We start from the raw sequence: 22655 nt of genomic DNA on the forward strand, positions 1-22655 counted from the left end.
TAGAGACAAATAAAAAGTCCTCTTTGTGAAAAAAAAATTAAAATCATTTCATGTGCAAATGTTCTTTGGTACTTTTAATGGATTCTTTTCTGAGGCAGGGTCTCTTGTAACCCAGCCTGACTTTGAACCCCTTACCCTCCTGACTGTACCTCCCAAGTGCTGAGATTAGAGGCATGACACTTAGTCCACATAATTAGATGCTTAAATTCTTGGCTTACGTAGATGATTTACTCATTATTGATTATCAGTTTCTCTAATCCTGTCAGGGGGGGAAGTCTTTCTTCCATGAGTCAAGCAGTCTGTCTTCTTGAAGAAACTAAGGCACAGAAAAAGGTGAGAAAGTTCTTAAGATTAATAAACGAGCCATGTGGTGATGGCGCACACCGTTATTCCCAGCACTCAGGAGGCAGAGGCAAGTGGATGAAGGAAGACACTAAGCTGACGAACAAGCAGCCCCCGCTCCCTTACAAGTGGGTCTCTGAGACAGCCTGGTCTACAGAGTAAGTTCCAGCACAGCCAAGGTTACACAGAGAAACTTTGTCTCAGGAAAAAACAAACAAAATCAGTAAATGATGCAGAGCAGATTCAAATTGAGACTTATTTTTATTTATTTTTGTTAAGGACTGGTGATAAGACAAGGTCCTGGGTAGTTATCATGCTGGCCCAAACTCATGATATAGACAAAGCCATCTTGAATTCCTCTTATTCTCCATCAAGTGTTGTGGTGACAGGCATACACCATCAGAGATGGCTTTTATTTTATTTTTTAAAATTAGGTCTTACTATGTAGCCCAGACTGACCTCAGAATTAAAATCTTCCTGCCTCAACCTTCCAAGTGCTAAGAAAAGTAAGATTTTCAAAGAGTCCACATCTGACATTCTTTCTCTCTGTGTACTGAATTGTTGTGTTTATGGGTGAACCCCGGAAGCTGGCTGGATCCATGGCTTTTAGCACTGACTGCTCATTTAAATCACCTGAGGAGCTTCCTGATCACATGCCAGACCAATGGAGACCAAATATCTGAGGGCAGGGCTTGGGTTTTTTTTTTTTCCTTTTTCAAACTAATTCTGGTTTTGTTTGTTTTATTGATTAACCAGTTTTGATTTTCCAGCCTGTCCTGGAACCTCTGCGTAGCACAGGCTGGCTTCAACTCATGGCATTTTGTTTGCCCCAACATCCCAACTGCTAGGGTCACAGGCATGTACCACCACTCCTGACTCATTCTTTAGCTGCGTTTGAGCCTCGTGTGCAGCTGAGGTAGAGAACTACTTGCTAAGTTCTTCTCGCATTCAAAATTCTGTGAGGCTTGAATCCCATTTACTATCCCTCATCCCTAATTGATTCACCTACACATACCTTTGCATAGTGTGATCTGAGAATGGGGCCTTTCTCTCCTGTTTGGCCTTATTCCCAAATTAGGAGGAAGGAGAGATGAAGATGAGCGAGTAAATCCTCCACCCTGCCTTGGTGTTCCGCAGGATTCGTGCAAGTTAGTTATGTTCAACCAATTAACTAATCGGCGTGTTGTTCCCGGGTTTGAATTTTGAAAGATTGAAAGTTCCAAAGTTTTCACTGAATGTGCACTCCGGAGGCAGAGGCAGATGGACCTCTGTGAGTTTGAGGCTAGCCTGGTCTATATACTGTAGACTACAGTTACAGACCAGCCCGAGCTACATAGTGAAATCCCGTTTCAATCAGAAATTTGACTTCTTAAAATCAGAAGGAGAGTTTTAAGCTAAACCAAGATTATTATTTCAGCAGAAACTGGCACAGACTTTACACAGCTGATAGTCTTGGGTTATTTTTAAAGAACAGAGAGGCTCAGTCATTCAGGCTGCTTCATTAGCTGAATATTATTCCAAACTTAATAATTAAGTCATAAAGCAGCACTCCATGCAGCATTTGCAGTGGCAATGTTGGGTCTGTACTATCAGCTCCTTGGTTGTACTGTCTGATACAGTAATGCCCTGGAGGCATCTTGATACAGATGGTGCTGTTCAGGAGATACTCAGGGGAAATCAGGCCTCTGATGACTTGTTCCTGTCCTTCAAAGGCCATTGCCATCTGACATTGTCACTTTCAAATGTATTGGGCTGCCTTCATAGCCATCCTGGGACAAATGCAGATTGGACAAGCTCTGGAGATTTCAACTATAAAATTTCCCAACATCCAGATTTTCTGCTTTGTTCTGGTTTTACTTGTTTTCTCCTCTGAACACTGACGGATGATGATATATATATATTATATATATATATATATATATATATATATATAATATATATATATATTCAAACACTAATTTCTAGTTGGTGACGTCATCAACTAAATGGTACTAAACAGAGTCGATAAAGTATTTTACAAGTTTACTGTGTTGCTCTTTTGCCTCTGGATGGAATTTTGCATTTTTTCTGCCTAACTTGATAATTTATAGGTCAATGGTCAACTTTTCAAGTGAGTCCTTCTAGTGTCTAACTTGTAGTAACAGTCCACTTTGTCTAGGAGAACATTCCATTCATTCGATCCAGAAAAAAAGAGCTAACCTTCCCTATTGCAACAAAGTAATTGGTAAACCAGCAAATTTACTAATTTAGAACTTGGAATAATGTAACTTTAGTGCCATACAGTGTTGCTTTAAAGAGCGAGTAATCAGAGTAATAAAAAGGAGGGAGGAGGATGAAGGAGGGGGTGAAGATGAGCATTGCAAGGAAGGGAGAGTTTGGAAATGCAGGTCAGGAGAAGGGGAAATGCCACTGAAAACATACCCAGGTAGGTTTGTGTGAGACTTTCTGCTCCATAGCCTTTGGAGGTTTGGCTCTGTGAGCACACATAGTATGTGTACCAAGGACAAACACTGGAGCAGCTTTGATGCTGCTCAGAACCTTTGAACCACCAGTATGTGATTACCTGCAATAGATTCTACCCTGAGATACAGTTTTGAACACCGTGGCAAAGATTTATGAGTGTGGAAATGGTTGTAAAATCCTAGGTAGATGTTACACTGTAACCAATTTAACAACAGCATTTGAGTCCATTTCTATTTTGAGAAAGAAGGATTTACACTACAGTAGATTTAGAAAGACACCTACTGAATTCTATGTCCACAAATAACAGCCCTGTCACACAAGCTGTGGTGCTGAGGACAGGGTCAGTGGTGTGTGACCCTCACTGGTGGATACTGGGCCAGCCCTTTCTGTGCAGCCGTCGCCGTGGGAAGGTCAGTTACCCTGTGCAGTGATTTCAGAGTCTGCGAGAGTAATGCCACAAAAGGGAAACTCCAGAGGCTCCGGAGCAGTCTTTAAGGCTTGATTTCATTTACAAAGTAAGAATTGATCTTTCTTCTGCTTATTATATCTTATTATCACCACAAGGAAAAAAAAGTCCTATGAATTAACATGCTGATTATAGGATGTAACCTTAATTATGTAAGAAGATTGAGCTGGAACTTCATAATAGATTTGGCTGAGATTCTAGGAATAAAACACGTCCTGCTTCATGGACACCCAACACTCAAATGCCTTCAGGAATACCACCCCCAATACAGAACACAGAGCGGAGTCCTGATGTCCATTTTTCAGGGATCCCTCAACACAGACATCTCTGACCACACCACCTGGTCCACAGAGAGACAAACTATTCTAATTACCTGCTCTTCCTCCCCACTTCCTTTCCTCCCTCCCTCTCTCCTCTCCCTCTGCTGGGGATTGAACCTGCCTACCAGGATGACCACTGAGTATATCCTCACATTTTGTGTTTTGAGATGCAGTCTCACCAAGTAGCCCAGGCTAGCCTCAAACCTGTGCTCTTCCTGCTTTTGCTGCTAAGTACTAAAATCTTAAGTGTGGAGCATGCTTGGCACTAATCAAATAGCAGTAATTTAGAATTAGATACAAGGAAAGATTATGTAATCTGTTTCTTTTCAATACATCTACCTGCTACTAACCAGGATCTGTGTCTCCTCTTTGTGTCAGTGGATACCGGGTGATGACGCAAGTTGTCTTTTTCCAGGAGAAAGAAAGGAGCAGATATGTGGAGGGCGCAGACTACTCCTCTATAGTTCCAGGTTCTTCCTTGGCTCTGTATGTCAACTCTTGAGCTTTCTGACAGATTATATCTTCATATCAAATGACATTTCTTTTGTTAAAGCAAGCTCTAGTCAGCTTCTGTTACATGGAAACAGAAGTCACAGCTTTACAAAACACGGCAAGGGAAACTATGCAGGGAAAATAATTTTAGCATCAAAACAATTGCATCAAGCTGGGCATGGAAATACATGTGTGTCATGTAGCACTCAGGAAGATATGACTGAAAGATGTGTTCAAGGCCAACCTGGACCACACAGCGTCACTGCAGGATGGAGTTACAAGGGGACCTGGGCTCCCATTGCCACTTGACAGAACTGATCACTTGACCACTCTTTCCCATTGGGGTGATGAGAGGAGGCCTGGTGGAGAACCAGGATACCATAATGAGACCAGGCCCCTCACCATGCCCTGTGTGACATTGCATATGTAATCTGTATTTGGGTTTTGTTCCCAATTTATAGTTCGGAATTCTCTGAACAATCAGCAGAGTAAAGGAAACATCTTATTACTCATTATAAACCCTTCCAGACACACCCATGTTTATTCTAATGATGTGACTCTAGAGAGGTGGGTATCGCCTGATGAACCAACCATGTGACAAGGGGTTGGAATTTTGAGATATCAGGGGGAAAAGGGAGGGGGTTGAGTTAGCCACTATCAGTCAATGCTAGTCAATCACACACTGTGGAACCTCTACAGCAACCTAAATGTTCAGAGAGCTTTTGGATTGGTGAATACATCAAGGCCCCAAACAGCCGGCACCCACAGAAAGGCAGGGAAGCTCTGGGTGCCTTGTGCCACCACACTCTGACCAGACATCTTGCTCCTTTGGCTGTCCCAGTGTTGCACTGTATAAAGCAAGCTGGTGGTAGGAAAGTTCCTGCCTGAGCTCTGTGGGCTACTTCAGCATATTAGGAACCCACAGGAGGAAGTCATAGTTTTAGGCCGTTGGTCCAAATACAAATTACCACTGTCAGCTCAAAACACAGCTCCCAGATCAAAGGGACCAAGAGATGGTTTAGATGAGCCAAAGACGAGCGACCACGGCCTACAAAGACAGAGTCGAGTTGCCCCAGACATGTTCCAGTATGGAAACAGTTGCGTGAACTTTTTATATACTCACAGGACAACAACTAGAAAGTTCTAAATGGAGTTATTTTCCAAGTTCATCAGTGGGAACATCAGGTAGGCAGATTACAACAGAGTGGAGAAAACTTAGGTTTTCTCGTACGCTATCTGATGACAGTCTCAGCTTCTGAGTTAGTGGAAACTAGTCAGTGGTCTAAGCTAACGCATTTGACCTTATAACCAAAAGGATGTTACATCAGACATGGAGTTCTGCAATAATTGGCTACTAAAGGGACTAAAGGTGGCCTGAGATAATTTGGTTCCAGATCTGCAACATTCCAACTATCTAAAGTCATGACACTCTAATCAATCAGCCTTGCAGAATATCTTATGTTTGTCTTTTTTTCTGGAAATGTCAGTTCATACTTGGGACTTGAAACTGATACTCGAAACAGGAACATTCTATGTATGTATGTATGTATGTATGTATGTATTCAGGGTCTCATGCCACCCAGCCTGGCTTTGAACTTGCTGTGTATCCAAGGATAACCTTAAATTCTTGATCCTCCTGCTTCCACCCCGCAACTGCTGAGATTCTGGGTATGTACCACCAAACTGAACCCTTAGCCAGCCGGCTCTGCACTGACTCAGGGTAGCTCCTGTCAGAAACGAGTCCAGAGACTTACTAAACTGCTTAATGTGCGGGGAGCTTCCACACTTGGTCATCCCAGAAATGTTGGGAGTGAACAGGAAAGTGGTTTTTCTCTTACCCTTCACCACCAGTATCACCGTCTCCTGTCATAAAATGTCAGTGAGACCCAAGTGGATTAGTTATAAAATCGCTGCCTTTCTCTGCTAAAGCGGTTAGGCAAGTCTAATGGGGAACCAGTGTCCCCCACATCTGCCCAGGAGCATCTCCACCCCTTACCATGTCAAGAGAGCCCAGTAGGAAACCTAAACTATTGATTGCCCTTACCTGGCAGAGGCAAGGTTCCCTTGTTGTTAGGAAGCTAGTAAATATCAGCAGGCTTGGAGGTCTTTAGGGCTCAACAGCACCTTCATGATCCGCAGCTTGTAAAAACCAGAACTGAAACCACACAACTCTGACTGGTGTGCAGAATGGGGTCTGAGTCACAGCTGAGCCTGGGTGGAGGCACGGCATTCAAAACTGCCTGCAAGGGCCCCGGTAAACAGTCACCCAAGCTTTGTGAGATGACTATCTATCTGGAACATACCACGGTTCTCTCCCTCCCGTAAAAGTCTATCCACATGGGGCTGTCCATCACTTGGGCAGGGCAACACCCCTTGTGAAAAGCTGTCTCTCCTCTGGTGACTTCAGAAAGAGGAAAAATCCTGCCTAAAAAGTAGTTCAGGATGGGTGGGGTGTTGGAGAGATGGCCCAGTGGTTAAGAGCACTCACTTGCTTTTCCAGAGTCTCAGCACTCAAATCAGACAGCTCATAACTCCAGCTCCAGGGAACTGATGCCCTCTTCTGGCCTCCTAGGGTATCTCACACATATTGAACACACATAATGTAAAAAAACATCAAGAGAACAAACAGCTTAGAGGAGACAAGCAGCAGTATAGAGGATAGACTGTCTCCAGCAGACTAGACGAGAGCACGCTCTCAGAGGGTGAGAGTGGACAGTAGATCCACTGGCAAGAGATCACTGTGTTTTTAAAGCAGTGTGTGTGCATGTGAGTGTGTGTGTGTTTCCCACAGTGTGAATGTAGAGATCAGAAGACATTCTAAAAGAGTCAGTTCTTTCCTTACACCACCGAGTTCCAGGAATTGAACTCAGGTCTATGGGCTTGGCAGCAAGTGTTCCCCTCCCTCCCTCCCTTCCTCCCTGCCCCCCTCCCTTCCTCTCTGCCCCCCTCCCTTTCTCCCCTCTCTCAGACTGGCCTTCAAGCACAACCCAGGCTGGCCTTGAAAGCCTCTACCTCCCACGGGCTCTATTAGAGGCACACACCACCACACCCAGTGTCTTAGTTAGGGTTTCTATTACTGTGAAGAGACACCATGACCACAGCAACTCTTATAATGGAAAAACATTTAATTAGGGTGGCTTACAATTCAGAAGTTTAGCCCATTATAATCATAGTGCAACAAGGTGGCAGGCAGGCAGACATGGTGCTGGAGAAGTAGCTGAGAGTCTCACATCTTGACTTGCAAGCAACAGGAAGTGGTCTGTCTCATTGGGTGTAGCTCAAAGCCTATACCCCCACAGTGACACAATTCCTCCAACAAGGCCATGCCTTCCGTTAGTGCCACTCCCTTTGAGGACCATTTTCTTTCAAACCACTGCATCCAGTTTACAGAATGCTGGGATCAAACACAGGCTTCTTGCCTGCTAAGCACACGCTCTACTGGCTGTGCTACATCCCCAACTCCTCAGCTGATTCTCTTGGGGAGCTGGGAGGTGGGGGTGATCCAGAGCCATTCCAGCAACACTTTCATTGTTGCAGGGGCACTAGAAGAAGCCAGCTAAAAACGGAAGCCCACGTAAAATCTAGAAACTTAATAATGCTCAAAACATCCAACTTGCAACCCAAACCTACTCTTCACAAGAACTCAAAGTGACTTGTTTAAAAAGATAACAAATGACAACCCAAGATGAAAATCGTGTTAGACTATCCAACAAGATCCTAGCAACAGCTAGAATGAAAATGCTGTAGTAAGCAATTGTGAGCATACTTCAAAGAGCTGAAAAAAATATAAAATCTTGGCCAAAAAAAAAAAGTCTCAGCAGAAATAAAGAAGGTAGATGCGGGTGTGGTGACTTATGCCTTTAATCCCAGGAGCCCAGCTGGTGGAGTGCTTGCCTAACGTTCACGAAATGATGAGTTCAATCCCTACTACCCCCTAAGTGGGCATCACGGTATGTGTTTTAAGGACAATAATACTTGACCAGATTTCAAGGTCACCACCACAGTTGCAAAGTGATTTCAAGGTAATTTGGGTAAGCTGGGAGAAAGAGATAGGCAGGTCTCTATGGGTGAGTTCAAGGCCAGCCTGGTCCACAGAGAGAGCTCCAGACCAGCCAGGGCTGCATAATGAGATTCTGTCTTAAAATAAAAATGCTGGAAATAATTTTTTTCGGTGTTTGCTTACCCGTTTGTTTCTTTAAGACAGGATTCTGCTGTGTAGCCCAGGGCGACATAAAACTGATGTAGCCCAGGTGAGCCTCCAAATTGATTCTCCTGCCTCAGGTTCCTATACACTGGGATTACAGGCATGTTTCACTACTACATCCAGCTGTCCTGGCAAGATTATCTTTTTTAAGATATAGGAAAGATCATTATAAAGCATGCATGGGAAGCTGAGCGTGAAAGAGCATACGTCCCTTTAGTCCCAGAACTCAGAAGTTTGAGGCCAATCTAAGCTGCATAATAAGTTCTGGATTAGCTTTGACTACATAGTAAGACCCTACCTCAAAGATCAAATGAACACCAACGTTCAGCACATCTTTGGTCCCAGCACTCAAGGGGCAGAGAGAATCCCTGTCAGTTGAAGGCCAGCCTGATCTACAGAGCATGTTCCAGGACAGCCAAGGCTACACAGAGTATCACAGTTATCATACTGGGCTTGGAGTTGCATCTTACTGTACTTTTGTTTTTGCTTTTCTTAAAAAATCAGAATTATTTCTCTAGAGTTTTAAAAACACTTCATTTACTTATCTAGAGGTAATGCATGCCACCGCTTGTTCAGTTGGTGGTAGGCGTGAAGCTCCTGCCTGCCCTGGTTTTTTGACCTATGGATGCCTATATCTCAGGCAGGCCTTGAACTCCAGATGTAGAAAAGGATGGCCTTGAACTCTTGATGGCTAGTCTGCCTCCATCTTTCATTAATGGGATTACAAGCATCTGCCACTTCTCCCAGCTATTAATTAACCTTTCAATCAGAGTAGACAAATTTCTTCTTTCCTAATAACAAATAAAAGCATTAATAATAGTTTTCAAGATAATAAATTATAATTTAGAAAACTATAAGTATATATTATATATATATTATATATATATATATATATATATATATATATATATATATATATATATGTGCCCTTCAGTCATACACACATGCAACTGTATATGGCAGTGGCAATAGATTGTTTATTTCTCTTCCTCTTTTTTTAGGCAAGGTCTCAGCTATGTAGCACTGGTTGGCCTGGGCCTCACTATATAAACCAGGTTGGTCTTGACTCAGACCTCGACTTGCCTACTTGAGTGCTAGGAGTAAAACTGTACATCACAGCGCCTCTTAACAGAATGTAGTTTATCTGTGGTTGGTTTTTCCACTAGGCTCCTCTTTGGGAATAAACTGCAACACAAAATGAATCAGAGCTGTGTCATTGTACCATGGAGTGGGGAAGAGGTCAGTTGTAGCCTGTGCCTTCTGTATTTTACATGTAAATAGGGTTGCTTGCAGGAGGCATTAGCCCTGAATCCAACCCCTGAGGAAAGACTGTAGTGATTTTGTGTGTGTGTGTGTTTAGACAAATAAAGCTTCCCTGAAGATCAGAGCTCAGAACTAAGCCACTAGAGGTCAGGTAGTGGTGGCTCACCCCTTTAATCCCAGCACTAGGGAGGTGGAGACAGGAGGGATGTAGCTGGGCGGTGAAAGGAATATAAGGCAGGAGGAGACAGGAGCTCAGTGAAGTCTGGGGTTTAGTGGAGACAGATGCAAGTCTGAGATGCATTCTGAGGACAGGACCGCCCCTTTGGTCTAAGCCTTGGGAGAGGTAAAAGAATTCTCTAGTGGCTGGTCACTTTGCTTCTCTGATCTTCAGCACTAACCCCTATATTTGATTCTGGGTTTTTATTATTAATAGCAATTAGAATTTGTGCTATAAAAGATTGAATCCTTGTGGTCATAAAAAGTGGAACAGAGTCCACAGTGTAATGCAACATTCTTAATTACTGACAATGTGAACTAGGTTATAGTATTTGGGAAGCATCCCTAGCGTGACCCTTGACTCTATGTACTCAATAATGACAACATAAAATTGAAGCAGAATACTAACCACACACAGAAAAGCTTAAAACTCCCCGTCCACAATAAAAGAAGTGAAAGTGGGTTGCCACTTCAGCCCAGTGAGGCAATTTGCAGTCTCAATATTCTAAGTCAGAGTTCTTGAGGAGAGGAGGTCTCTAGAAGATGTTACTCCCCTAAAACCTCCACAGAAAGAAAGTCCTTGGATTTTTGTGTTACTCATGGTCAAGGACAAAGGGTTGACAAGATTGTACACATTTTCAGTCCTTACTCAGAAATGATGCCCTTTCTCTGGGATTCAAGGTGTACAGACATGAATTTATACATGGTTAGACTATAACATGTTGAGGAAATTATTCCTTGCTTATGGGGTTTTTTTTGTTTGTTTGTTTTTTGTTTTTCGAGACAGGGTTTCTCTGTAGCTTTAGAGCCTGTCCTGGAACTAGCTCTGTAGACCAGGCTGGTCTCGAACTCACAGAGATCCGCCTGCCTCTGCCTCCCGAGTGCTGGGATTAAAGGCGTGCGCCACCATCGCCCGGCTGTCCTTGCTTATAGTTTTAATTTCAATATTTAACACTTATCCCCAAATTAACACTTCAGGACACTTAGAGTCTCAGCAGACAAGCAGAGTCTTGGTGTTATGTATTTGTTGGATTAATAGATAGAATGGTTTAGACCAGTGGTTCTCAACCTTCCCAACGCTGCAACCCAATACAAGTTCCTCATGTTGTGTTGACCCCCAACCATAAAATTATTTTTGTTGCTACTTCATAACTGTAGTTTTGCTACAGTTATGAACTGTAATGTCTGTGTTTTCTGACGGCCTTAAGTGACCTCCATGAAAGCGTCATTCAATCCCTGAAGGGTTCAAGACTCACAGGTTGAGAACCACTGGTTTGGACAGAGCATTCTCCTCATCTCTCACCGTGGCAAGTGAAAGCTATGTGCAATCTGAAGAATGTGATTTTCCATCAAACCTAGGCTCTTCCAAGTGTAAATGTTAGCATTCATGCGAATTGGATGAAGTGGGACTCCATTTTTACAACTCTGCTATGCTTAGCCTTTGGATTTAGACGTAAAAACAAGGTATTTCTGTTCTTCTGTTTTAAACTCCCAGCCTGTCTAAATACATTAACTGTGCCAAATAGTTAGACTTGAGGATAGAAATTCAGGATCGGCAAATTGATATGCCAATTATTTTAACTGAATGTGACATTAGGTTTAGGAATATCTTCGAGGAAGAATCCTTCCCACATTGGTTGACTGAAAGTCTTAGGAGGATTTTCAAAATCAATAGCAACCAGGCTCTGCCATACCACTGTGAAGCAGCAGAATGGGCGGTCTCAATGCATTCCGTTAGATATTGGGGACATCCGAGCAGAATCGCTGTAATAAAACAGCTGCGCTCTAATGGAATTCTGCTACACTCTAAGACATCAAAACATTTATTCAGGGTTTTTAAATGCAAATCAAAATATATCAAAATATATTCAAGTGGGAGAAAATAGGCCTAACAACTATGACACTGGTTAAGTACCTTTTTTTTTTTTTTTTTTTTTTGGTTTGGGTTTTTTTGAGACAGGTTTTTGGGTTTTTTTTTTTTTTTTTTCTGTAGCTTTGGAGCCTGTCCTGGACCTTGCTCTGTAGACCAGGCTGACCTCGAATTCAGATTCCAACGGCCTCAGCCTCCCGAGTGCTGGGATTAAAGGCCCGAGCCACCATCGCCCAGCTTGGTTAAGTAACTTTTAACCGTTGGGAATTAGCCTGAGAGTTAACCTGATACAAAAAAAATCATTTTTGGTTTTTTGTTTTTGAGATAGTTCCTCAACTACCTCAAGCTGGCAACAGGTCGACTACTTAGTTAAGGCTCACTTTGAACTTTGATCCTGCGACCTCCACCTCGCATCAGATTATGGGATGCTGGGGATCTAACCCTGGAATACAGGGCTTGACGCAAAATGGGCAAGCACTTTGTGAACTACGCTACACTCTCAGCCTAGTTTTTGTTTTGATAAAAAAAATTAATGCCATTAAAATGAATTCCTCCAAACAAGGTGCTGCCATTAAGCAAACGTGTGCTGTATTAAAGTGTAATTCTAGTTATTTCGTAAGTATTATTAAATGTAATGAGTCAAGGTCAGATTACAAGGTACACATCCCTAAAATGCAAATAAAGTCTGTCCTAATAAATATCCTGTATGCAGTATCAGGTGATCTCATTATGGCGAACCGCAGAAAAGTCTGTCCACCGTGGGGAAGCAAGGGCCCGGTTTGGAGGGCGAAGCCCACAGACGAACAATAGCTAAAAGCGCCAGCCGAGTTAGCGCCTAATAATCAGTTCTCTTCGCGCTCAGCAGGAGCCCTAACCCGCCCCTCCCTGGCCCCGCCCTTCCGTTACCAGCTCCGCCCTTCTTTCCGTTGTGGGCCCCGCCCCTCTACTGAGGGCCCTCGAGCCCTGCAAGCTTCGGCCCTGAGTCCCTTGAGTTGGGGCTGGGAACTGAACCCCTGAGCCCGTCCGTGGCAAGCTCGTCTATAACCTCTGAGCTGCCTGCAGCCGTCCTTCCCCAGCGTCCTCTCTGCGTCCAGCTTCCCACTGGTCCTGTGCGGCTGCTCAAGTGGCTGCTTTTGTCTAATGGCCAAGACCCTGCAGAAAGCTTTTCCGTCAGACCCCTCTCTCCTCTAGGTTTGACTTCTTCCTAGGACTAATTTAGAAACATCATGAGTCCTGAGGTGTGCTTCGTAGACAGGTCTACATTCCATTTGCGGCGAGAGTGTTATCTACGACAATGTTCAGCGCCCAGGATTCCCCAAGATAACAGGTTACATGTCAAAAATCCCGCCCTGCTGTTCCTGTGCAGCAGCAGCAGCTGGATCTCCGTGAGTTCGTGACCTTCATAGGAAGTTCCCGGAGCATAGTGATACCCCGTTTCATTAAATAGTTAATTAATTAATTAATCCGCTTGCCTCTGCCTCCCTACTGCTGGGATTAAAGGTGTGCACCACCACTGCCCGCCTAGTTCTTCACCTTTCTAAATTCTAGTTATCTAGGGTTTTTCTCCTGTGAGTGTCCCTCTATCAGTTATAGCAACAGGGGTCACATATTAGATATCCTGCATATCAGAAATTTACATTGTAACAGTAGCAAAATTACAGTTATGAAATAGCAACATAATACATCGTTGGGGGGGCCACCAAACATGAGCAACTGTATTAAAGGGTTGCAGCATTCAGAAGGTTGAGAACCACTGAGATAGAGAATACTGTGATGATACAGAGGGCCCAAAATATAGTGATTTAAAAGCCGGAGGAGGTCGAGTGACTCAACGTTACTCATATTTAGACCCTGGTTTCTTTCTTCCTAAGGCTGTCCCATGTCCCTCGTCCTGATTTGCAGGCTAGGTTAAAGCTGGGGCACTGCATCTAGTCTTCATTGGCGCCCTCTAGCGCTGGAGCAAAGCAAATGGCCAGAAGGGTTGAGATGCGCCTCAAATTCTGTGTGGCTGAAGGCGGCTTTTAACTCTCGACCTTCGAAGTCGCATACTTAGCGCTGGGATTCCAGGAGCGTGCCCACCCTGGAATTTTTATTCTTAAAAATGTTACAAATCACACCACTTTTCATTCATGTGCCACTGGTGAGAACGAGAAATGTTAGGAAATTATGGAATGTTTGGGATATCAAACCAAAATGTATTAATGTAATAATAGGGACAAGAGATTTTGGGTACAACCAACCTTCAGCAACACCTTCGTTTATATTTAATTCCTTAAGACGAGCTCTTTAGTTTACACTGGGTCTGTTGCTCTCAATCAAAATCACTCTTCCTTCGGGTCCCAGCTTTTGTTTTACGTTGGAAAGAGGCGCGAAGGGAATAATTGTTTTAAAGTGAAATCTCAGGGTGGAGTAGGAGAAAGGAGAGGGGGAAGGAGATAGAAACATTTGGTGAAGGAGTTTTTACTGAGTTCAGAGACCACGAAGGGTTTATCTTCCAGGAAGGTCTGAAGCGTAGACTTAGAGGAGGCGGGGAATGGGAAAGGGTTAAAAGACTTCTTCCTTCTAAAAGGCCAAAACGTGAAGTTATCTGCTGCAAGGAGAGGGGTGGGGAGGAGGGGGGGAGAGAATGAGGGGAAACTCAGAAGGGGTCTGCTGCAAGCCCATCTGTGGTCGGAATGCCTTCTTAACCCAAGCTTGTTCTAAAACATAGCACAACTGTAAGGAACCCACGCCCACCCCAGTCTACTTATTATCTTTCCTTCAACAGAGAAACCCAAACCAGCGATAAACCTTCCTGCTGAGACCCCGCTAGTCTTGGCACCTTAGCAAACCTAACCTCTGCCACTAGGGGTCGTGCTATACACTATTTAGGTGCCTCGCTTGTAAATAGCATCTCCCAAAAGATGTAGCAGGGACTTCAGGCCTGAGAAGCAACGCGATTCAGAGCAACAGGATTGGGGCTCTCCCTTCCCCTCTTGCGCCGCACACAGCTACAGGCAAGAAAACACAGGACAATTTTTGAATGAAACACACGATTTGGAACAAAACGCAAGGCTCTAGCGGAAGAAGGCGGGGTTAGGTGACATCACGCGGCCTCAGCCTCTAGACAGCCTGGCGCTGGGCGTGTCTGAACGTTGTGACCAAAGGCTTCGCCATGCCTCCGGTGACGTCACCGCAGGCAAACCTCTAGTATCTTCCCGGCCGCGCTGCCGATCGCCGGGCGCGGTGGCGCACGCCTGTAGTCCCAGCTACTCGGGAGGCTGAGACAGGAGGATCGCTTGAGTCCAGGAGTTCTGGGCTGTAGTGCGCTATGCCGATCGGGTGTCCGCACTAAGTTCGGCATCAATATGGTGACCTCCCGGGAGCGGGGGACCACCAGGTTGCCTAAGGAGGGGTGAACCGGCCCAGGTCGGAAACGGAGCAGGTCAAAACTCCCGTGCTGATCAGTAGTGGGATCGCGCCTGTGAATAGCCACTGCACTCCAGCCTGGGCAACATAGCGAGACCCCGTCTCTTTTTAGTGTCTTGCCTACCACTGCGTCTTTTAAACGGCATCTCGCTAAGAAAATTTATTTTTAAGATTTATTTCAAAAGAGTTGCCCAACACGGGGGTTAAAACGTAAGAGGTTTGCTCAAGCTAGTCAGGGACGTGTAGCGCCTCACTACTGACTCCTACCGGAGAATGGTCAAAACATACCACGAAAAAAGATGTTATTATCCAAGGAACCAGCAGGGACTGCTAGTTTCATTAAAAGCCGTTGGAGAAAAACTGCCGTCTCATAAAACGTACTTTCTCAAGTAACTTGTGCCGTTAAGTGGCAACTGATAAATTTAGCTATGTCTGCGTTCCCGACTTCAGTCCTTAGCTGGAGGTTTTTCTGTCATTTCTGTAATGTCTTTCTAGCTTTTTTTTTTAAAAAAAATACATGCCTCTGAATTCTTTCGTGTTAAGTCTTATTGTAGATGTATACAGAACACCCTTTAAAAACTTTGAAGCCACGCCAAGTCCTTATCAAAAGGACAGAAGAAATTTAAGTCATACATATTTACTAGATGGAAACAGCAGAGATGCTAAGTATTTAAAAAACAACAAACTTACCCTCTCCCTACTACAAAAATAGAGACGAAACAATTTTAGTATATCTGATTCCATTTTTCTCTCCTCTTCTAAGTAGATCCCTGAATTTGATCCACAGCAGCTTCGCTGTGCCTGTAAGCACTACATCAGAGTAGCTAGCTACCTTCTTAGCCCTGGCATTATAGAACCTATAGAACTTCTCAGCTTTATGGAACCTAACCATGAGAGATGGCATAATTCTTCTCTCCTCAAAAGATGTCAGTATTCCAAATTTGACACTGTAGGGGGAAAAAGAAGACTTCAAAGATTCCATTAACTTTGAGGTCATGAGGTAGGTAGGTTATTCCCATGGGCCAAATATAATCCAAAGGTCCTTATAAAAAGATAAGAGAGCTAGAATTATGGAAGGAGATAAAGCCTGGAAGCAGAGAGCAGAACCATTCAGGATCACCGATGAAGGAATATGGCTACTTTGGGAGCTGTGAGGGACAATGCAAGAGATTTTCCGGAGACAGCCCCCCCCCCCCCCCCCGACACAGACACGTAGAGGAATGCAGCTCTGCAGATCCCTTCTGACCCTCAGAACACTAAGAGAATAAACTTGTCTTATAGGAGTAGAGAAAGCCCCCACGTGAATATGTGTTGCTGATATAGGCACAGCCATGGCAAGGATTCCAAGGATGCCCACTGAGACCCACGAGGAATGGCAAAGCCTTCCCCATAGGACAAGGTTCAGAGGCATGGCAGTCTTCCTCTGCTCCGAGTTTGGATGTTGACAGTGTGTGCAGAAGTGTCCACCACATCTTTCTCCCCCTGGATGTTTACAGCCTGAAGACAGCTCCTGGACAAAAACTCCTCCTACTGAGATGAGCTAAACCTGTCTCCTTGATCCAGCTGTATACCATAAACTCAGACTCCCTGTTCAACTGGATGTAGTAACCCTACCTCTCTCTTCAACTCTGAATAAAAATAAATAAATAAATGGGTAAACATGCTGAGCTCAAGGCAGGGGCTGCAGTTTCTCCATCTGATGCCAGCTTTCTGTCTGGGCGTCTGTCTTCTCCTCATCCCCTAGTGCCCTAGTCAGAACCATCCCTGATGCTGTGCATGCATGCTCACGGCATTGCATTCTTTACATCTCTACACTTGTGGCTGGTGTAGCAGCAACAGAAGCCATTTACAGAGGAAGTAAAGCTTCATGGGTGATGCAGCAAAACCGAGAGCTGAGCAGATTCGTGTCTGTTGCTCTTCTGCCACGTGCCTGTATTTTATTTTAAGTATTCTATGTCGGTCACTTTTTATGTTAGTTCTTTCCCCTGCGTCTATACCTCTGCATGTGTTTTGGCTATGCACTTAACCTTCTAGTTGTATTTAGGACAGAAATTACTTTTGTTGTTTTTTCGAGACAGGGTTTCTCTGTGTAGAGTTGGAGCCTGTCCTGGAACTTGCTCTGTAGACCAGGCTGGTCTCGAACTCACAGAGATTTACCTGCCTCTGTCCCCTGAGTGCTGGGATTAAAGGCATGCGCCACCACTGTCAAGCTCAGAAAAAAAAAAACACTGATGCTCACTACAGAATGCTGTGATACAGTTTGAGCGCTGGAATCTTGATGCCCCATGGAGTCGTGTGCAGGTGACAGAAGCTTTAACAGTTGGGGCTTAGATGTTACCAGGTAGGACGTTAGAAAACTAGGAATCCTATGTCTCAGAATCAGTACTATTCCCGGGAGAAAACAGTTTCATTCCCAGGAGAGAAAACTGTTCAAAGATGCCTGGCCAGGCAGTGGTGCACAGGCCTTTAATCTCAGCACTCAAGAGGCAGAGAGGCAGATCTCTGAGTATGAGGCCAGCCTGGTCTACAGAGTGAGTTCCAGGACAGCCAGGACTACAGAGAAACCCTGTTTCAAAAAAAAAGCAAACAAACAAACAAACAAAAGAAGAGGAGGAGGAGAGAGACGCAGCAGCTTGGCCTCTGGTCCCTGCAGCTCCCTTGTCACCTGTCCCTGTCCTCGCCCTGTCATGATGATGTCACCTGTGACAGCCTTCCTTAAATTTGAAACAGGCAAGACCACTTAGTCTCAGGTTTCCAGCACTCAAAACTGTGGAGTAAGTGAGCTTTATCATCTAACCTTTGGCATTTTGTTCCAGCAACAGAAAACAGAGGAAGACATTTGCCAGTGTTAAGGTTTATGATCTGGGCATGGCAGTTTGTACCTTTGATACCCAGGAGACTAGGGACAGAGGGAGGCGGAGGCCACTCTGGGTTATATGGTCTAGAGCGGTCTTGACTATACAACACACTCTGTCTCAAAAAACCCAAAACAGTAATTACAAAAATCCTTTCCTGATTTTGGTGTTTTGTTCAGATGGGTTTCATTTGAATGCTTATGACTTTTAACTTCTAAGTACATATATCACTAGTGTAAAATTTGTTCACTTTGTTAAGTGTGTTGGTAGTTTCAGTTGAGGCAAAAGAAGAGAGAGTTCTAAGGCAGCCTGGGCTACATAGCAAGAGCCCATCTCAAAAACAACCACACACACACACACACACCCTTCCACTGTCCAAAACTAATAATTTTTTAATAGATTTTTGTTCTTAGTTTTAACTTTATTACTAATACCAGAACCTTTAAAAAAGAAAAAAAAATAGACTAGCTTATATTTGGACCCGGAATAATTCATGAATCGCAGAATTAGAAGTTCAGAGAAGGCTGGGATGTGGGCGAGGAGTAATTATTCTCGTTCTCCCACGGGAACTTTCGCTTTATTTTTATCTGACATCTTAGCGAAATTCTTGAATATTTGAGGTGCCAGGGATTTATGAAACCCAGGCTGTATGGCACCCACCACATTCAACGAGAGTCTAACAGTACGCTGCAGAAGCCTACTTCGGATCCAGCCAACCAAATAGGAGCCTCTCTCTAGGGCTCGTCTGGATGCGGACACGCCAACCGTTCGGTTTTCTCTGGCCTCAAATTCGCGTTCGGAAAGCTCCCTTGCTCTTCCACCCGGAGCGCCAGCGCCCTCCTGGGGAAATTCTCGTCAACTCGCTTCAAGATTGTCACTGAGCACCAGGACCGCTGTGGTGGCCGACATGGATCCAGCACCAAACGCAAGGAGACAAGGGGACGGTACTAATCCTATCGGTGTCCAAGGAAGGGACGCAGATTCGAGAAGGTAGTTGGCCCTATTTCGAGTTGTTTGGTATAGTGAGAAAAAACCGGAGCGGACCCTGATTTCACAAAATGTTTCAGTTACAGGATGCACTCCCGCTTCAAGGAATATTGGGTCGTCCGGGCTGCCGTAGCGACGAGCTGAGCGCGCGTGCGCAGGAGCCAAGCGGCCGGGCGTCGGGTCAGCTGCTGAGAGGACTGCGGTAGCGACGCGTCCCGTCGCCATGAAGAGCCGCTTTAGCACCGTTGATCTCCGCGCGGTGCTCGCCGAGCTGAATGCGAGGTATGGTGGTGCGGGTGAGCAGGCTCGCGCCAGGAGGCCGAGCAGCGGGCGGCCGCGAACCGGGCCCGGGATCCCCACGCTCGTCCCGGTGCCCCGGGGATTGGTGGGGCCTGGAGGCCGACCTCGGAGCCGGTGCCCTCGGGGTGCCCCCGGGGACGCGTGCCCGCGTGCTGCCGTTCCCGGGCGCTGGTCCGTCGGCGTCCTGCCGGAGCGGCTTGAGTCCCCAAGCGAAGGTTTGGCTTCTCCGGAGCTCCCATCCTTCAATCCCAAGGAGAGGGAGCAGTGCCATTCAGTTGTGGTTCGCAGACCGGGACCTGGATTCTGAGCTTGGCTCTTCCTCAGCTGTGGCAGCTCTGGCGTATTTTCGTGGGGCTCGGCCATTCCCGCCCCTCGTTATAAATCAGTTAGATTCGGTTTTACTGTGTTTCCCCCAAAACCCTGGGCCGGTTCAGTTGAAGGAAGCGGTCAGGTGTTTCTGATGCTTAAATGGCTACTGTTAATTGGGGGAGAGGGTAACCTTAATAGGCGGTCCTGATACCCAGTTGAAGAGTTCCCGGTCCTCGACATTAAATGACGGAAAGTTTTGCTTCAAACAAGAGCATGATTTTGTTACATGTTTCTTTTTCTCTTTACAGCTTGTTAGGAATGAGAGTAAACAACGTTTATGATGTGGATAACAAGACATATCTTATTCGGCTTCAAAAGTAAGGATGTTTTATAGGCTTATTTTTGGTAAATAGATATGACATTGTTGCTGTTTTTTAACCTGCATTTTAGGTTGTTTTTTTTTTCCCAGAAAGTGAACTTTGGCAAATGTCTAAAGAAAAATTTGGTTTTCTCTTGAACAGACCTGATTTTAAAGCTACATTGTTACTTGAATCTGGTATACGTATTCACACAACAGAATTCGAGTGGCCTAAGAACATGATGCCATCTAGTTTTGCCATGAAGGTAAATTTCTAAGTTTGAAGCTAATTTTTAAAACTACATCATTCATTCATTTATTTCATTAATGTGGGAGTGTGTGTATGTAGGTGGAATCAACAGACAGGCACAGTTGGAACTCTCAAGTGAATGTCAGGACAACCTGTGGGGAGTCAGTTCTCCCGCCATAAGATGAGGGGTAGGGGCTACGATCCAACTCAGATCCTCAGACTTGGTGCATGTACCTTAACGTGCTGGTATAGTTACTCTTTCTCTGTCCTGCCTACCAAATAACTGCACAGAGACTTCATACTATGAAAGCTTGGCCAATAGCTTAGGCTTGTTCCTAACTAGCTCTTATAACTTAAATTAACCCATATTTTTATTAAATCTGTGTTCTACTACATGGCTTTTACCTCTGTCCCATTTTATAAGGTCCAGTCATTTGACATCTGTCAGGCTTCTACATCTTCCTTCCCAGCATTCTCTCTGCCCTGAAAATCCCGACTACTTATTGGTTGTTTAGTTTTTATTTAAACCATTCACAGTGACATATCTTCACACAGTGTCAAAGGAATATTCCACAACATTTTGACCTTGAACTTTACTCCTTTTTATTGTTGTCCAGGCAGGGTTTCTCTGTGTAAACCAGATGGTCTCAAACTCAGAGAGCCACCCGCCTCGCCTCCCTTGCCTCCCGAGTGCTGGAACCAAAGGCATGTGGCTCCATTCCCAGCTTGGAATGTGTTATCTAGACCAGACTGACCTCAAATTTGGGATACTCTTTCTTCCTGTGCTAGGATTACAGGAATTTGCCATCATGTGTCACTCTAACGGAATGCTCGGGTTTGGTCTTATGAGTTAAGTCTATTTGTCTATTTAAATAATAAGACTTTTTTTTTTTTGTAGTAGAGCAGAAGGTATTTTAAATAAATAAGGAGCTCCTGGTGTATGAAATAAGCAGGGCAGTGCCCAGTACATGGTAAATCAATGGTTTCCCTGGTTCTCATCATTGTTCTAAAACACAGAATACAATACAACTGTTTCAGTTAGAAGTTATTAGAATAAAGGCTTAAGGATTTTCCCACCCACTGGGGACTGTCAGGATTACTCAGTCGACAAAAACTACAAGGCTAATGACCTGAGTTTGATTCCTGGAGTACAGAGAGAACCTATTCATGCAAGTTATTTACAGACCTGCATATGCACACTGTGGCATGCATATGTTACCACACTTACCCCAAATAAATAAATACGTAAAAAAAATTTCTTCTGCTTATCATTTGTAAGCTTTTGTTTTATGACCATACTGTTTTATTTACCGCTTAAATATTCTTGATGACATAACAATTTTCATAAACTAGTACCAAGTGGTTAAGAATTTACTTTTATTGCATAAGTGCTATTTTCTTCTGTTTCTTGCTAGTGTCGAAAACATTTGAAGAGTCGGAGGTTAGTCAGTGCAAAACAACTTGGTGTGGATAGAATTGTGGATTTCCAATTTGGAAGTGACGAAGCTGCTTATCATTTAATCATTGAGCTCTATGATAGGGTAAGTTAAATTGAGAGGAGCAAGTGAATAGAATAATACGCCCTATTTGTTTTTCACTTCTTTCATTTGGTGGTATGTTTAAGGTGCTCATCATGTTCAACACTATTGTTTTAATTTAATGATCTTAAGCATTATTTTAATTCTACATTTTTGCTAATACTTTTTTTTTTGTTTTGTTTTTCGAGACAGGGTTTCTCTGTGGCTTTGGAACCTGTCCTGGAACTAGCTCTGTAGACCTGGCTGGTCTCGAACTCACAGAGATCCGCCTGTCTCTGCCTCCTGAGTGCTGGGATTAAAGGCATGCGCCACCATTGCCCGGCTTGCTAATACTTTTCTATCTCTTTTTTTAAGTTTTTTTCAAGACTGGGTTTCTTTGTGTAGCTCTGACTGTCTTAAAACTCACTCTGTAGACCTGACTGGCTTCGAACTCAAAGAAAACCCAGTTAGTGATGACTTTGGGGTAAATACTAAGAATTTATATATGAGAGTGTGCATTTGGACTTTTGTTTAGTCATTGTGGTATCTGTAAGAGGTAGTTGTTGATACTTTAGAATATATTTAAATAAATATATTTAAATTTTCGAATCTATTTAAATAAATTTAAAATTGCTCTTTCCTTCTGTGTACCAGAATTTGACCTAGCTTTCCTGTCTGAAATTTTGAGGATTGATGCATTTAGGGTTGATTAGACTGTGTGTAAAGAGGATTACTGTAACTCAAGATCAACTTAAGAAACTGAAAAATACAAATTTACAATAAATTTGGACCAGTGAGATGGCTCAGCAGCTAAAAGTGCTTCTTGCCATGAAGCCTGAAGACCTGAGTTCATTCCCTGGAACCCATAGAAAAGTGGAAGGAGAGAACCAACTCCACAAACCTTTACACACACACTGACACATTCATACGCTACTTCCACCACCACGTACACAATACACACACACACCCATACGTACGTATATATGTGTGTATATATGTATATATGCGTACATACACACAGAATAATAAAATTTA

General features: G+C 44.1%; 1 protein-coding gene across 3 annotated transcripts in view; it reads left to right on the forward strand.

Annotated features, from left to right (window-relative positions):
- The first annotated feature begins 19034 nt into the window (after window positions 1-19034).
- Window positions 19035-22655, forward strand: part of Nemf (nuclear export mediator factor) — a 55117-nt gene continuing 51496 nt past the window's right edge. The window contains exons 1-4 of one of the 3 annotated variants that reach the window (XM_075947473.1): window positions 19035-19168; window positions 19804-19872; window positions 20017-20119; window positions 21519-21644. In XM_075947473.1, coding sequence (XP_075803588.1) covers window positions 19110-19168; window positions 19804-19872; window positions 20017-20119; window positions 21519-21644 — 357 coding nt within the window. In that variant the 5' untranslated portion in view covers window positions 19035-19109. The remainder of the gene's footprint in view (window positions 19169-19803; window positions 19873-20016; window positions 20120-21518; window positions 21645-22655) is intronic. The other 2 variants (XM_075947474.1, XM_075947475.1) reach the window with 2 other exon arrangements.

Source organism: Microtus pennsylvanicus, chromosome 14, assembly GCF_037038515.1.
Source record: "Microtus pennsylvanicus isolate mMicPen1 chromosome 14, mMicPen1.hap1, whole genome shotgun sequence".
NCBI classification, from domain to species: Eukaryota; Metazoa; Chordata; class Mammalia; order Rodentia; family Cricetidae; genus Microtus; species Microtus pennsylvanicus.